The sequence below is a fragment of the Rhagoletis zephyria genome, unplaced genomic scaffold (genome assembly GCF_001687245.7).
Source record: "Rhagoletis zephyria isolate East Lansing unplaced genomic scaffold, Rhagoletis_zephyria_1.1 Rzeph_scaffold_01673, whole genome shotgun sequence".
NCBI classification, from domain to species: Eukaryota; Metazoa; Arthropoda; class Insecta; order Diptera; family Tephritidae; genus Rhagoletis; species Rhagoletis zephyria.
In genome coordinates this window covers 1-17,247 of record NW_016158757.1, presented here as the reverse complement: position 1 = coordinate 17,247, position 17,247 = coordinate 1, and the positions used below count along the sequence as shown (strand labels likewise).

The 17,247-nt window shown below is 36.8% G+C and overlaps 3 protein-coding genes across 3 annotated transcripts in view; 2 read left to right on the top strand and 1 right to left on the bottom strand.

Moving 5' to 3' along the window:
- Positions 1-16,049, bottom strand: part of gry (trafficking protein particle complex subunit 11 gry) — a 39,389-nt gene extending 23,340 nt beyond the window's left edge. The window contains exons 1-11 of the mRNA XM_017618633.1: positions 15,907-16,049; positions 15,606-15,849; positions 15,204-15,547; positions 14,508-14,738; positions 14,300-14,439; positions 13,696-13,868; positions 13,490-13,623; positions 13,221-13,428; positions 12,963-13,153; positions 12,487-12,900; positions 12,259-12,413 (exon numbers count right to left, since the gene is read on the bottom strand). Of these exons, the coding sequence (XP_017474122.1) occupies positions 12,259-12,413; positions 12,487-12,900; positions 12,963-13,153; positions 13,221-13,428; positions 13,490-13,623; positions 13,696-13,868; positions 14,300-14,439; positions 14,508-14,738; positions 15,204-15,547; positions 15,606-15,849; positions 15,907-16,049 (2,377 nt within the window). The remainder of the gene's footprint in view (positions 1-12,258; positions 12,414-12,486; positions 12,901-12,962; positions 13,154-13,220; positions 13,429-13,489; positions 13,624-13,695; positions 13,869-14,299; positions 14,440-14,507; positions 14,739-15,203; positions 15,548-15,605; positions 15,850-15,906) is intronic.
- On the top strand, positions 1,801-2,829 carry LOC108364795 (trypsin alpha-3-like). The gene has a single exon (XM_017618642.1). The coding sequence runs from the start codon at positions 1,801-1,803 to the stop codon at positions 2,563-2,565; it is 765 nt and encodes a 254-aa protein (XP_017474131.1). The 3' UTR covers positions 2,566-2,829.
- On the top strand, positions 3,963-4,856 carry LOC108364794 (trypsin beta-like). The gene has a single exon (XM_017618641.1). The coding sequence runs from the start codon at positions 4,049-4,051 to the stop codon at positions 4,838-4,840; it is 792 nt and encodes a 263-aa protein (XP_017474130.1). The 5' UTR covers positions 3,963-4,048; the 3' UTR covers positions 4,841-4,856.
- Positions 16,050-17,247: the final 1,198 nt, after the last annotated feature.

The following is a 17,247-nucleotide window of genomic DNA, read 5'->3' as shown; positions in this document are numbered from 1 at the left end:
TTATGTGCACCCTCCACACAGACCCCAATCACCCCTGAAAATTTCATTGAAATCGGGCAAGCCGTCTAGGAATGATAGAAATCCGAAAAAAACACGTAAAGCCAAACAGAATTAATTTTTTTTTTTTTGTTTTTGCAAAACATGCAAAGATACACACATGAAATTTCTTATGTGCACCCTCCACACAGCCCCCAATCACCCCTGAAAATTTCCTTGATATCGGGCAAGCCGTCTAAGAGGAGTATGCGAACAGGAAGTTTTGCCACTTAATTTTATATATATAGATTTTGATGTTTTGTCTGACGGAATACTAATATAGGACCACCTACTGCAGAATATGTAAAAAAATAAACAAATATGCAATGTTGAATATAATAATAATAATAGATTGGCGCTTACACATATGTTAGTGTTTGGCCGAGCTTCTCCTCCGATTTGTGGCATGCGCCTTGATGTTGTCACACAAAGCGGAGGGACCTACAGTTTTACGCCGACTGTATTTTTTTATGAGAAGCTGTTTTTCATGGCAGAAATACACTCGGAAGTTTGCCATTGCCTGCCGAGGGACGACCGCTGTTAAGAAAAAACCTTTTTTCTATATTTTTTGCGATGTTGCTTTGACCAGGGCTTGAACCCAGGTATTGCGGAGTGGAAGCGCGCGAACCACACGAATATAAATTAAATAAATACAAGTTAAAAAAAAAAAATAAAATAAAGATTAAAAAAATAAATAAATAAAAGTAAATCAAAAATTAAAAAAATGTTTTTTTTATTGATATTTTATGTCCAAAAGTAGTTACAGGTTAGCTGACATGTAATGCAGGGGTATCCAGGTCTGACTTTTTTGCGGCCATCACTCAACAAAAGTAGTTAGTTTTTTTCGAACAAAATATACAGTTAATAGTTAGCACCAATGTTCGCGTAAGCAGACTAAAGTTAGGCATAAGCTAACGTCACTCCCTGCAATGTCTGTATCCCATGTACTACATATATGCAAATTATAGTTGCTAGTTGCTATTGAAAGATTTTAGAGTCAGGAATTTTTATATATGTATATCTGAGGAAATTTGACAAAACAACTTAAGTCTATCTTTGACGCACAAACCGCAAATAATGCTTCACGACTCCACGATTGTGGTCTGATGATATTTTGACGCAGTGGCGGCGAAGAGCAGTCTTCAAGGCATTGAATTTCTCATATTTTTAGTTGATACTTTGGCCTCGAGAATGGACCATATGGAAAAATCCATTGGGTTTAAGTCCGGTGAATATGGTGGTCATTGTTGTGAAGAAATGAAGCTGGAAGTTTTTTTTCCTAAAAAACGTTGGATATCGCGAGCTTTGTGCGGTGGTTCCGAGTGTATTGAAACGTACAATTATTTATACGAAATTGTTTTCGTGTCCAAGGTAATAAAATATCGTTTAAAATCTCTTCATGGTAGATTTGTTAATTTACCTTTACGCCCTGCTCAATGCAAAATTCGACTAGACGATATTCGTGCAACATGTGAAGCATTCCCGGACATCCAGGCTAAATTTGGCTACTCTTCTTAAAATTTGACTAGCAAAAATTTACAAAATTATAGCATTTGTAATTGGTAACACTTCAAGTGGATAAGTACTTATATCCTACCTATGTCGCGTTCATTTTAGTCAAGATATTCCGCAAAAGGAGATGTTTTTGTTATTTTAAATAAGGATTAATTTTTTTATCAACAATAAAAAAGCTGGACTTCAATTCGATGTGATATAAAAACATTGCATCGTATGTTAACGTGCTCAGTGATAAATTGGCACGCTATGTGTTTGAATCTAGTATTAATATTGCAATTATTAATGTTATATTTTATATTAGGCCATGTTTATTCAGCAAAACTGTCCGAGCGAATCGTGGGCGGTAGCGCGGTGACACAAAAGAAATATCGCTACTATGTGCGGCTGCATTATCAAGGCGAGTTCAAGTGCGGTGGCTCTTTGTTGCGGAACAACGCTGTGCTGACGGCAGCGCACTGTGTCAAGGGCAGCAATATGAAGTCGTTGCGGGTACACGCCGACACTATACGCCTATCCGATCCAGGAGTTGTGAGGAGTGTTAAAAACGCTTTAGTCTCTAGATCATACAATGCGGATACACTGAATTACGACGTTGCAGTACTCATACTTTCTTCTGCAATACCAAGTGGGAGTTTCACATCCATTACACTGGATAAAAAGGCGGTGGCTAGTGGCACGAATTGTCTAGTTATTGGACATGGCTACACAAAGGAAGACGGATCGGTTGCGCAGCAATTGCAAGAGGTCTCGGTGCCAGTGGTAAGCCGAGCAGCTTGTCAACGCAAATACAGAGGTACTGGAGCTATTACTCAGTATATGATGTGCGCCTCGGTACCAGGGAAAAAAGATTCGTGCTCTGGCGATTCTGGTGGACCTATGATCTGCAGTGGGCAACAGGCTGGAATAGTGTCGTGGGGTATGGGTTGCGCGCGTACCAAGTTCCCTGGAGTCTACACTGACATTAGCAAGATCTATGGTTTTGTCGAAAAAGTTCTCAAGCAGTATCCATAAACATTGATTTTGTTCGGATGCAGAAGCAGAGTTCATTGTATTTGCTTCAATATAGTTAGTTTAGTTAGCGTGATATAGTATTTATTAAGAAATGTAGTAAAAGATACTAAGATTAAAAATGTGATAACTGTGTAATAGTAAATGAATATTTAAAACTGCTTCATAACAAGTTTTGCATGATTACGAAAGGCTAAACAGTGTTCAAAATCAAATTAGCTAAATATTTCAAATGCATCTGAAGTGTTGCATCTAAGGCTTAAAAATACATTGTACCAATTAGGTAATTTTTTAAACTTCTTGTATCTTTTAATTGGGCTCCACAAGCTTTTATCGGATAAGTAGATCTTCCTCTATTTATTTATTATATAAATTGGAGATGAAATACATCCGAAGTGCATACTGTAGAAGTTTTCCACCAGAATGTATCATACCAGGGATGTTGCGGATATTTGCATTCGCATTCGCATCAAATGATACGAACGTTTTGCGAATGTGTACATGGACAGAGAGTTCACTCTAATATTGTGGAATTGGCTCTAAGTCTGTCTAACCAGGGTGCGGGCAATAACCGGCTTTTAGCTTCAGGTGCTAAACGGTTGTGTAGTATATCAAGCAACATTGATGGGCCTTCAACAAGTACTGCTAAAAGTCTTACAAGCAACCTAGAAATAAAAAGCGAAGGCTCGGATTTAGAATCTGAAGACATTGAAAAATGTGAAATTAATGCTCAATTGAAGACCTATCTTAAAAAAAAAAAAAAACGAGCTCATCTCGGTGAAAATCCCCTCGATTGGTGGAAAACTAAACTAAAAATGACAAATTGACAGACCTGGCCCGCAGATATGTATTTGAGCGCTCCACCCGCCAGCGTTTTAAGTAAGCAATTGTTCAGTGCAGCCGGTCTTACATATATATGAGCCTCTAAGAAATCGCCTCATGGGAGAAAAGGCAGCGAAATTACTTTTTTTGAAATATATATAACTTTGACTACTAGATAAAAACACTGCATAGATTAAGCACTCGTTCAATCTTCTAATAATTCAAAAAATTTGTAAGTAACAAAAACTATGTCTTAAGTTGATTATACGTTTTTTAATGTTATTCCTAACAATAAACATATGAAAACATATAAAATGATGACATTCGAAACATCTCTAGTACATACATACAGACATATTTATATACTCCATAAATTAGTACATATGTATGTAAGTTTGTATGTATGTATATTCAACTAAATGTAGTAAATCTCTAATTTCACAGCTTAACTAATTGCACTGTTTATCTTTGCATACGTACATATATAGCAGTGAGGGATAATAGAGTTGCAATACAAAGGATCTCATTCATTAGTTATATCACGAATACTTCATAATTATTTAATTTGCATTTGTGCATCGAAAACCGTAACTAAGTTAATGTACTCGTAGCAAAATGCGATTCAGTTTAACTCTTCGCTCGCTTGCAGATAATACATTTCGAGATGCGAATACGAATTCGATATATTGAAATATTTCTTTTACTATTTTTACAAATTACTGTAAATATTGCTGCACAAAAATTCTCCACTCTATTGGATGGCAGAATAGTAGGTGGTCAAGAGACTAGCATAGAAGAAGTACCGTATTTGTTGAATTTACGAAACAGTGGTCAATTCATCTGTGGCGGATCATTGGTAAGCGGACGTTGTGTGCTTACAGCTGCACACTGTGTCAAAGGCGTTCCAGCTTCGAGTCTAACGGTACACGCTGGCGCCAGTCGACTGTCGGATCTGGGTGTGACACGTCAAGTAGAACAGCATTTCGTATCACCGTTCTACTCAACCGCCACTTTGGACATGGATGTGGCAATATTGAAATTGAAAGATGCTCTTAGTGGACCAAGCATTACTACAATTGGTCTTTGTAATAAAAGTCCCAGTAGTGATCAGTTTGTAAAAATTTCTGGTTGGGGCATTACGAACGAGTTTAATGAGCGGCCATCCGATCAGGTGCGTACGACACATGTGCGCGTTGTAGCCAAGAGTGATTGTATGCAAGCATATTTGGGTAAGGCGCTGCTAACGAGTACAATGCTCTGCGCGACTATACCGGGAGAAAAAGATTCCTGCTCTGGCGATTCTGGCGGGCCATTGGTCTACGACGGCCGCGTTTGTGGCATTGTTTCGTGGGGATTTGGATGTGGACGCAAAGAATACCCTGGAGTGTATACAAATGTAGCGAGCCGACGAGTAAACGCTTTCGTAAAACAAATTTTGATGCAACACTGCCTTTAATATTTTTTACTTTCGATTCTGGAGTATCAATATGATGTGCTTTGCTTATAAATAAATCTACTTTCAAAGTTATAACCGAAGTATTTTTAGAATTATTGGTATTTATTACTATTAGGTTAGAAAATGAAACTTTTGGGTTAAGTGAGTTAATTTAAGATTATTAATTAACACTAAAATATGTAAAAATACGGAATACACCCGAAGCAAAACTTAGTGTAGGTTTTTTGGTTGGCTCGAGTACAACACCAAAGCAAAAAAGCTTCATTCTCATACTTGATGCACTTATCTATTGATAGCTTGACTATTTTTTATCCGATTTGAAAATACAATAGAATTCAGTACTTTTAAGTATCTACTCGACACTGAGCACATGTATCAAGGGGATGATTGGAACAGACTATTTTTGAGTACTGAGTACTTTCGAGTTATTTCAAGTTCTGAGTACTTTCGAGTTACTTTGCGAGTACTGAATACTATGGAGTACTTAGTATCGTTACCTTTAAAAATCGGGTACTGTCGATCCTTTTGGGACCCGAGTTCTGAGTACTTTATATAACAGTTTTCCATTTAAAAATTTATAATGTAAGGCTTTGTGAGAAATGCCTGCAATGCTGCTTTCTAAGCCTCCTGCCCAACCACACTCCCGAAGGGCAAAAAGAAACCCCAGTGGTGGAATCCTTCAGCACCGAGGACAAACAGCAAGAGGCTATTCAATCAAGCAAAGCGGACAGGTCTATGGCAACCCTATAAAGACGCACTCAAAGTCTACAAGCCCATAAAGAGGGCAAAACGCGAATCTTAGCAAAACTTCTGCAACAACATAGAACAAAACTCTGAAGCCAACAGGCGAAGGAAGTTCTTTCGAAATCTTCGAAAATCTCTTCAAGTATGAACTCTATCCAAAAGCCTAACGGTGACTGGACGTTATCATGTAACGAAATGCTGGAGGTCCTTACGAGCACTCACTTCCCGGGCTGCTCGGACGACACCTCCGGCAGTTCGCCTAGTCCTAGGACCACCTGTCTCTGGGGGATACCGTTAAGGACACCGTAAGTGATGAGAGGGTGGAATCGGCTTTAATGTCCTTTCAATCCTACAAATCCCCCTGCTTTCTCAGATTTGTACAGCCCGCCTAACTCCAACTCACATACCATACGAGTGGACGAATGCGGAGGTTGTATTCCTACCAAAAGGAGGCAAGGCCGCTCATGTGAATCACTTCATTATTTCTTAAAGCTCTAGAGAGGCTCATCGACGAATATAATCGACAGAATACTAAAACAGGCAACCTCTCCTCGAATCAGCATGCATATTCCAAAGAAAAATCTGTGGTGACCGCACTTCACGAAATCGTTTCGATGCTTGAAAAAGGATTAGCCATAAAGGAATACACGCTCGGAGTTTTTCTCGATATCGAGGGTGCTTTCAACAATGTCTACCCTAGAGATAAGCAAAACGGTGATTTGACAATCACCGTGAAAACTGTTACTGTCATTTTCTGATAACAGTGATTTTAATCGGTGATTTGAATCACTGTTTTAGAACTTTGGGAATTTTCGATAGTATAGCTTGGAACAGCCATTAAAAAAGCCGAAGACCAACGTAATAAGAACTCCATAATTTTATAATACTGTTATTACAATGTAATTCATAAAGCTTTAAATGTATATTAGTTTCTTATTGTAACCGCGTTATCAATGGGCAGTTGCAACTTCTACTTGACCTTTGACGTACGTCAAAGGGAACATAGTCTTTTTAACATTTTTTTTTCTGTGCTTTAAATACCTGCATTGGTTTCTTTTTTTATTATGACTTTTTTGGACCAATCTTAAAAAAACTACAAGACACCAAAGAAGAAAGTGTGCACTGTTCAGAGGGATATACATTGAATCCTTGGCTAAAAACTTCTGTGGTAAAAATGTCCCTTCTTTGCTATTTAAAGACAAATAGTAAGCTCCTTCAATAGGGATTTCCAGCAGAAATGGTCAACGTCTGGCTATAACAACAATAAAATTTGCAAATTTACCGAAATATGCAGATGCAAGACCATATGCACCGGAGTGTGAATACAATGAATTATGTTAAACTTCGACTGCTCTACGTCTTGTACGAAAGTTTGTATTTGGAAAATATGGTATTTCAACTAAATGAGAGGGTGTTGTCCGAACAAGGTTGCCACCTTTTTATAATTACCTAAAAGTAATTCACTTGTTTCAATATGTATATCAAATGGAAGATATCTTTTACAGCTTTAACTTACATATATGTACGTATTTGTTTAAATTTGTTTATCAAAAGGAGAGTTATAAATTTAAAACGGATAAGATAAGATTTAAATTTATTTCTATATTTCAAACTTTTTTTTTCTGATCACACCTGATAATATCTGAATTAAGCTTACAAGGAAAATGCGGAAAAAATAAAAAAAACTGGAGCTAGATGCGATGAATCTGCTTAAAGCGCCACACACTGAAACTTAGCACACCTAACGGTATTGACTCGTTTATTTTTAACTTAAGTTTTTTGTCTGAAACTAATTGAGTAAAGTATTTTAGATTCCATCATATTAACTAGTAATTTTTAGCAAAAAAAAAACCGACTTCAACTCTCATATAAAAAAAAAATATATATATATATATCTCATGATCCGCTGATCGGATCTTAACCAGATTAGTATGGGACCACCTCTGAGACACTACCTTTTCGAAATCGGTTGACGTGGTCCAAAGTTATGCGGTAACATACAAAAAAAAAAAAAAAAAAAAANAATATTCCGACGAACTGATAACCTCCTCCTTTTTTGGAAGTCGGTTAAAAAATAGTTCGAAAGTTCGATACTTATTGCTCTGAACTATTTTTGCTTCTATGTGCCCTTATTAATATATGTAAAGGCTCCTTCATCAGCTGAACAGAGTCTTAGATGGCTGTTCTTAAAGTCTTTGGTCCATAAAAATAAAAAAGTTTTGTGAATACGTATTTTTATTTAAACTATAAGTACAATAGGTTATAAAATGTTTAAAATTTTCTAGTGCCTTATGTCAAAACACAAATAATTCGTATGCTGTCAAAATTACTTGCAACAAATTTGTGTAATGTTCACGTTTCTTTTTTATAAATTTGAAGCTTGTTTTTTTTTCTGAAAACAAAATAGAGTTGCATCGAAACAATAATATTATGATAAAGAAACAGCTTTACATTTTTTAGGTGAGTATTGAAAAAACGTACTTAATACTTGCAACTTCATTTTTGTTTAATAAAAATTTCTCTAGAGAAAGTATTCTCTCGGAAAAATTATGTAACCGAATATTGTAAAATAATTTTAAAATATGTCTATATTAAAATACTTCCAATTACCTTTTATTTGATACCCATAATTGTCATACTTTTTATCCATTTCTTGTGACTATACTTTAGGCTATAATTCCGGTACCGGAAGAGGTATCGAAACTAGTTTTAGTTTCAAATGTGTCCCTTCCAAAGCAGATTGCATATTGCTTGTCATTTGAGAAAAATCGGTAGCGGTGGTGGGTTTTTGACTTTTCTTAATTTAAATTAAACTCTAAAAATTTACATTAACTATTAATAAAATAAACAAGTAAGAAAGTCTAAGTTCGGGCGGAGCCGAACATTAAATACCCGGCGCAAGTATTAAATATATGTTTTTCACCTTTCCGAAAGCTCCCGCTACATGGTGGTTTTACCCTTGTTTAGAACATCTTTGATAGAACGCTCAGTTAGATATAATGAGACTAACTTATATAGTCATATGTGGGCGGCATCACGCCCATTTTCCAAAATTCCAAATAATGTCACCTCTTTTCAAGGGATTGTGGTTAGTATCAGTTTTGAGTAAATTAGCCTCGTTAAGTTTCGAAATACCCGAGTTTCAAGAATTCCTAAAATTTACCGTTATATGAAAAGTGGCCGTAATTTTAGTCCGATTTCAATAATTTTCAATGTTTTGCTTTTATGTGGCAAGAACAATAACCATACCGAGCTTGGTACAAATTGGTAGAACGGTTACCGAGATACATATGTGTGATCATAAGTGGGCGGTGCCACGACCATTTTCCAAAATTTTATCATAAACGTATGTCTTGGTAAAGAATTATTGCATTAATTTTGAATGAATTAGTATTTACTGGTTTATCGAAGATTTCGTATTTCTCTAAATTACCATTATATGGGATGTGGGCACGGTTATTGTCCAATTTTGAAAATTTTCAGCCATTTGGTATGCTGTACCAAGGCAACAACTGTGCCAAGTTTGGGAGAAATTGGTGGAGCGGTTACCAAGATATACACATGTAATCATAAGTGGGCGTGGCTACGCCCATTTTCCAAAAATTTATAATATTCTTATTTTTCGTCTAAAAATCATTGTAAATATCAATTTTGAGTGAATAGGCTTGAGTAGTTAGTAAAATATCGCAGTTTTCGTATTTCTGAAAACTACCGTTATATGGGAGCTAGGCGTGGTTATTGTCCGATTTTGCCCATTTTCATTACCATCCATCCGTCCTACGCCTGAAAGAAGTACGCGTACCAAGTTTCGATTTCTCTCTTCATTCTGATCATATGTATCTCGATTCGTTTTGCCTGTTACAAACAACGGTTATGTGAAGAAAGTTATAACACCTTTGTGCACAAGTGCGCTCGGGTATAAAAATGTGAAATAAAACAAAACAAACGAAAATAAAATAAAGTAAACTTAAATATATAAATCAAATAAAAAATAAAAATATTAAAGTAGCAATAAAAACAAAATTGTTTTGACAATCAATTGATCCAGCCGAGGATCGAATCTGGGACCTGCGGGCTCGTAGTACGCAACTCTCACCACTCGGCTACCGCGGATGAAGGGAACGGCTGCTTTGTTTGCGTATTTCTTTGCTCAGGGAGCGTAGAACCCAAAGAAAATGCACATCTAAAATGGACGTATACCATGTCGTCGATAATGCAGTCACCGTATTAATTAAAATAAGTTCTTACTCTGAATTAGTATGGTGACAGCTTTACCGATGAAACGGTATATGTCCATGCATATTCTCTGTACAGGGCCGTCGAGAGAAAACTCGGGGCCTGGACTAAAAATCACGGGCCCCTATATATAAAGTGCATAAAATTAAAAGCATATAGCCCAAATCGCCGAAACGAAGCCAAGGGTAAAATGTTTTTTCTCAGGTTTCGCAGATTATTGATTACAGCGTGGCGACGAATAACTGTTACTCCGGAAGAATGACCGTCCTAGTCACCAGTTCTATTCGATTTTTGAGTATGAGGGCTTATGTTGGACAACAGGTAAATTCTGGTAAATGTGTCAAACGATCAGCTGTAGTGTGTTTGGAAACCAAATTGTAAACAAAAGAAAAGTGCACTCTTCTAATTCATGTTGAAAAGTATTTAATTACTTGTTTAAGTGGATTCTAATGAATTTGAAAGTATTTTTGGTTATTTTCATGTGTGAGCTGAGTGTGTTTACTACAAACTAAGCAAAAATTTACAACCAAAACTTGGAGGTTATGTTGAAGTTGACAGAAGTTACCATTTTTTACTAGAAAGCGATCCCGTACTTTTCAATGTTACTCTCTCGCTCTGAGCGAATTTTTATTTTTTGACAGTTTTACTAGTCCGAGTCCGAGGAATACGGGATTGCACCTATTTTAAGGTAATGTCCAAAATATAAAAAAAAAGTTTTTTGGCGTGGAATCCACCAAGCTAAAATATGGAAAAATCTGGTTTTCTTCGAGCATTTTCGGACTTCTTTACAATAAAGCAGTTTCCTATACTCTTCATTATCCATGTGTTTTCGGTGCAAAACTATTTGTCACGTAAGTCTTTTTACTAATTGAATTAGCGCTCATTTGAAAGCAACATTAAAAGCGTTTCAACGTCCTATTGACCCACAGTTAAAATTTATTTCTTTCTAACTCAAATAGGCTCAGAAAATAAAAATTACGTAGAAAAATAAAAAAAAACGCGAGAATTATATTATTTCAAAAAGAAACGAGGCCAAACGAAGCACAATAAGAAGCTAAAAGAAGAAGATTTTCTGATTAAATAGTAAAAAGCTATTCGAATTATTTCAAGTATTTTTCTAGTACTACTATTATCCTTGAAATGCACTCTCGAATAGTGCTATACGACTTTTCCCTCAAGAGTTACGGCCACTTAAACTTCCGTGTCATCGAATCTAACATCGCCAAACCAAGCATAGGCTTTCCAACTCATTACGTCATCTTCCAATGGACATAATTTCTGAAGGAAAAATCGTAAAGCACCAGTCGAAGGCGCATTTTGAAGGGTAAGAATAGTACTAAATGGCATAGAGCAAGCAAAAGTGGCCATTAAAGCCGTTTTTCGTATATTTAACCGCGAAAAATCTCCTAATTTGGAGCAGTTGTAAGCTCGAGCTCGAGTTCTAAGCAGAAATTTACTTCAGAATCGACCTATTGCACAGCAACATAAACTTTTAAATCTGTATTAATAATTATCATGCTCTTAATTTCTTTGGATTACATGTCAAATCGCAAGTCAACTGAATTCATGCTACTTATTGGGTAAAACAGACTACAAGCCATTTAAAAACTTAATTCTAATCTACACGTACTATATACATAAATCGCATAGGTAACGTAAGAGTCCTTTTCTATAACGTAACAGTCGGATTATTTTTTGCAAACATTGACCTCCAAATTAATTTTATCAGTTCAATAAATAGAGAGCAGACTTTTTCGATAATATAAAGCAGTTTTAGAAATTACTTCCAAAAATAGTAATGTAACAAAAAAAAATAGTAATGTAATGCTGGTGAAACATTTATAACTCCTAAACAACAGGAGGTACAATATATTTGAGGTATATATTAAATATTGCCACATACTTCTGCTTTCAGATACATATTTTTGTTGAGCTTTGTACCACGATTATGTTTATTAGGAAAAAATGGAAAAAGCAACAAAGTCTAAACGGTAGAAGTTATAGCAGCTATTTCGGAGATCACCAAATCTCCTCAAACTTCTTTTTTTCTAGACTTCAGCGGGGATCGAATCCGCGTCAGCGATGTGCAAAGTCAGTAAGGAAATGAATTAGAAACAAGAGTTTACGGGGTGTGCATAGCTCAGTGGTTAACGCTTGAAGTCTAGAAAAAAGAAGTCTGATGAGGAGATGTGGTTGGTGATCTCCGAAATAGCTGCTATAACTTCTACCGCTTAGACTTTGTAACTTTTTCCATTTTTCCTAATAAACATAATCGTGGTACAAAGCTCAATAACAATATTAAAAACTAATTGTCTTTCTTTAATCAAATTTAAGGAATCTTATTGTGCATATTTTTTATTTTCATTGAGCATATTTCGTTGATTTTAGTGCTTTAGTGCACATTTTTATGTTCTCTAGTTATTACTGTATTATCTCACCTTGGTTGCGTAGATTGTTCGGTACACTAATGTTTAGGCTAACGTTTTGCAGGAAAACATTGTATGGATTATTTATTGTAGTTGTTATAGGGTAGTATTCGTTAACTAGCATTTGCGTTTCTTTGTCAAGGTTGCATTGCGTGTTCAAATGGAATCTACAGTAAATAATATGAAATCATACATAACAACATTAAAACGTTGCAACTTCCGGCTTGCGATATAACTTACGTTGGAGTAATATAGCACAGCGGATTGATTTTAATATTATCATCGAGATCTTTTCCGCGAGAATAATGACGAAAGGCATTGCGTGAGAAAACGGCTGATTTTGTGAATTGCACCGCCAACTTATCAGAACCCATTTGAGCTTCGATGCGTGCAACACGTAGTTGCGTGTTTTCCAAAAATTGACAAGCGTCGGTAGAGAAACCTAGTTGGTAATATAAGTGCGGCTCCAACTTCAATTCTGGATCAAAATGCAGCAGTGTACCTCCTGGTGGTTTACTGTTCTTTTGAGTCTCTTGTACTTCGAGTAAACACTGGAATGATTTGCACATACTGGCTGGCAACTTGTAAAAGTTTGTACCATCTGTGAGAACAATGGCACAGTGTCGTATTTTAATGGGAACATCAGTAAGCAACCTGCATAAAGGATATACATGATAATATTTTATTTCTCAAATTATTGTTCTTTTATAACGTACTTTATGATGAGATAAACGTTAATGGTTTCATCATTTTTCAATTCTAAGTGTTCGAAGCTGGCATACATTTTAATCAGTTTTGTCAACTTATCCAAATCGATAGTAATTGGTGACTTTATTGCAACGAAAGCACTATCCCAGCGTTCTATAATTTCAGGTGCACTTTGACCGTGAGAGATGGGTGCCGCACCCTACAAGCAAAATATGTATACTCAATGAAAGGAATTCGCTTCAACAGATGGGAAACAAGACACGTACTTTAAATACTTTCCATAGATTTTCGAGCACAATAATTCGGTCTTTCTGTTCACATCTAACTCGCAAGGACAGCGCTTCAATACTGCATGATATAAAGTCGGTAATCGAAGCAGACAAAAAAGCGCATCGTAGAGTCTTCAGTAAAACATCAGAGAATATAGACGACCATTGTTCACGTCGATAATCGGTTAGCATCACAGAGTAAAGACTGAAAATAAATTAATATATCACTAAGTTTAAATTCTGGCATGTACATCACCAGAACGTACGTTAATGCATTAGCGTGATCACCACTTTTATAATATTCCTCGGCCATGTCGATGGCGAGTTTATTTCGAAATCGTGGACATTTGTAAATTTTGAACTGAGCTCGTGCTAAACTAAGCAAGTTTATGATGGCGTTCTGTAATTGAAAGATGTTATTGTTATATTTACTAGTTGTTGGGATTTTTACTGGCGGGTTTATTTTTTTTACCGAGTGATTGAAAGATTTCTCATTTTCCCGAATAAGCATATTTATTTGTTGCTCGGACACTGGGTCCCCAGTTTTGACAGCTCGAATACCAAAGAATTCCGTATACAATGCCACTGAATTGTTGTTTTGCATTGAATTTGGAGATGTCGGGTCAGTAGGACTTAACAAAATAGCTAGGATGAAACGATACATTTAAAAGGCTATTTAGTAAGAGAGAATTTTAATAAAAAAAAAACAAAAACAACCGACTTCAATGCTCATATAAAAATTTACGAGAACCGTTCGTTTCTTTATGGCCCAATGATTGGCATTAAACCAAATGAGTATGGGAACACCCTTCAAGTACAATTTTTCCGGTAAAAAAAAATATCCAAACGGTTCACGTGGTCAAAAGTTATCCGGTACCATACATGAAAAAAAAATATTTTTCGGAGAATGGATAATTTCCTCCTTTTTTGAAGTCGGAAAAAAAGATACGAGTTTTTGTTTTTGGTAAGGCATACATATACATTGTTTTTTAAATATTTTTGTAGTGAGCCTTCTTAGAACGGAAATAGATGAGCGACTGCGAGTTACTCAAACTCGGGCACGTCTTTATAATTACCGTTACTCTGTAGGAAGGATTCTTTGCGCTTCATTGTATATTCTGCAGCTTTGTTATAATAAATGCCAGGATTTTGAGTCTGTAATGCAGGTAGCCCATTTTTTATTGCCTCACAAAATAATTCCGCAAACACGCTATGTCTAAAAATAAATATGTAAGAGATAAAATGATATAACTTAAAATATGCATGTCTAAAACATCCACTTACTGGGTGCTTAACCAAGCATAGTGCTCAAATATTAAATCCTTGAAGCCTATACGATTCTTATATTTCTCTATGTGACTTATAAAGTGGTTGATTGCATCACGCGGCACCTTTAACTTAAACATTAACCGACATAATTTGTAATTCAAGAACCCGGCTATGGTTTTCATTTCGAGGCAATTGGCGTCAGTGATACGTATCTCATCGAGTGTGGCATATGCCTGAGTAAAATGTCTGCAAAAAAAGTTTTAAAAGAGTAAATGTATTTGGAGTTTAAGCAGATTTATTACGAGTTTTAAAGTCGTGGTTGTTGTTGTTGTTGTAGCAGCATACAAATTCCCCAAAGACTTTTTGGGGAGTGTTGCTGGAGTGACAGTCCTTGGCCAGATATAAATCTGGGTCGTTCCGGTTACGTAGACCCGACTGTCGTGGGAACGTAAAGTCGTGGTTCTCACAGTTTCCTATTATAAAGGTGTTATTTTTATCGCGTTTTATCTTTAAAAGAGTGCTGCGGGATCGGTAAAGTCTGCGACATCGCCGCCGTTTTGTTTTAAGACACATTAAATTAACGCAAACAGTATATTCACGTATTACCTATACCAAGAAACTGTGAGCACTATAGATATGAATAATGTGAGGTGTCAAACTGGAAATCTCAGCATTCATAACTGCTACCATACTCGTGCAATGCCTACTTACTTCAGTGCAGTGCTGAAATCTTGTCTTATCTCCGCAACAAAACCTAACTTAAATTGATGTCGTATTTTGAGTGTTGTGTGCGCAGCAGTTAATTGATCACGATGTGCACGTATACGTTTGGACATGAGCGCGTAATAGGATTGAGCCATGTCTAGGAACGCAGATTCCAAGCGTAATGTATAGCCCATTAAATGCTCAGTATGCGGCAGGATGAATAACATTTTAATATTAATACTACAAGCTGTAGTTAAACTGGCAGCGCGTTCTGATGCCAGTAAGTCTTCACCTGGCGGTAAAGGTGATGATTTCTGCAACAGCACAAGGCACAATCGAGTGTTTCGTTCCTGAAATTGACAACCAATTCGAGAGCGATTAGTTGAACACTCCTTATAAATAACAAACCTGTAATGCGATCTTGAGACTTTGGATTGTTGAGGCGCACTGCACCTGTTTTTCCGACCATTGAGGGTCATTCCATTCCATGTCTTGAAACAAAACTACAACCGCAGGCAGTACATGCAAATGCTTAAGCATCCAATTTCGTTTCAGAACACCCTTGGGCTGGTACCATTCGTAGGAAGCACGTTTAGGCTTTGCGACTGGAAACTCGTAAGCAGGTGGTAAAATCTTGAATTGCACAGAAGCTCTGAAAATATGGAGACATTAATGATGCGATCGTTGTTTTTTGGACAATACGCCTTACCTATCTGCTTTTTTATTGGTGCTAAACGCATCCCATATAGACTTATGCACTAGATTGTGCGTTGTGTCCAAGCCGCAGAAACCTATAAGAGGCTGTGGTGCAACCAATAGCTCTGACGGAAGCACGCTGCTGTCGAAGGACATTCTTGATTTTGGGGCTTTAACTGCTTATAAGTTTATGTTTATATATGTTTGAAGTAACGACCACGACATAGACAATTATCTGCCTGAATAAAATCTATACAATTATGAGAAAAACTATGGAACCAACGTCCGAGTTAAAGCAACTAGCCGTTTGCTAGAACTGCATGGCCTCTGGTTAGCAATGAACGTTTTAACTTAGAGTTTACCCGTTTTGCAATTAATATTATTCGTAGGCTAGCAATAAATAGTTTTATTGGAAATATTCGAGAAGAAAACAGCACTCCAACAAAAGAACCACCATAGAAAAAATTTTATTGAAAATTATGACGGCAACAACTTTATTTGACGTTTCAATTGCCAAATCAAAAGGTGGTCAGCTGATTACACGCGTTGCCACCTAGACAGGAATAATGTAGCGTTGGAACGGGATTACAGAGTACGGTAGGCTTTGTGAATTCAAGGTGCAATAACGTCATGATCCAACTACACAAGATCTGACAAGATGAAGCAAAAGAAAAAATTAATTTTCTGGCTTACGATTGTAATTTCGGCGCCATGTTATTTTCTTTGAGAAGTAAACAAAGAATATGAAGACGAAGCGTAAAGAAAATTTGCAAGCAATTTTGCCGCACATGTTTGTGCAAACCAAATTATTATTTTGTACGTGTTTTTGGCACCAATCACCGCGCACTTCATTTTAATTCCATTTGCACAAAAAATTTATTGAAAATCGCTTAAAAATCACTGAAATAAACCACGGACAAAATACACATAAAGCAAGACATTCTCACGACAGCCGGTTCTACGTACCGGAATGACTCGGGTTTTACCGTTACCGTTTAAGTCGGCGAAGTATCTCAGAAGTTGTTCGTCCATAGGGCTACATTCGCTACGTTTTCTCCTACTCAGGGCTAGCATCGAGTCAAACCCAGGGCCAGAAACCTACACCTGCTGTGTATGCCAGAGACGACTACACCACAACTCCACCTCTGTCAAGTGCAATGCTTGCGATGGGTGGTGTCACCTCAGAGTCTGCTCAGGACTACGGACACATCGGCAATGGACCACGTCGTATGTGGCCCCCTGATGCTCAAACAGAGCAGCCTCCACGGCAAACCTCAGTCCACCANGTCGTATGTGGCCCCCTGATGCTCAAACAGAGCAGCCTCCACGGCAAACCTCAGTCCACCAGAGCAGC

What these genes read in the sequence shown, in the direction of transcription:
- LOC108364795 (XM_017618642.1), top strand. Translation starts at nt 1,801, where the DNA reads ATGTGTTTGAATCTAGTATTAATATTGCAATTATTAATGTTATATTTT.
- LOC108364794 (XM_017618641.1), top strand. Translation starts at nt 4,049, where the DNA reads ATGCGAATACGAATTCGATATATTGAAATATTTCTTTTACTATTTTTA.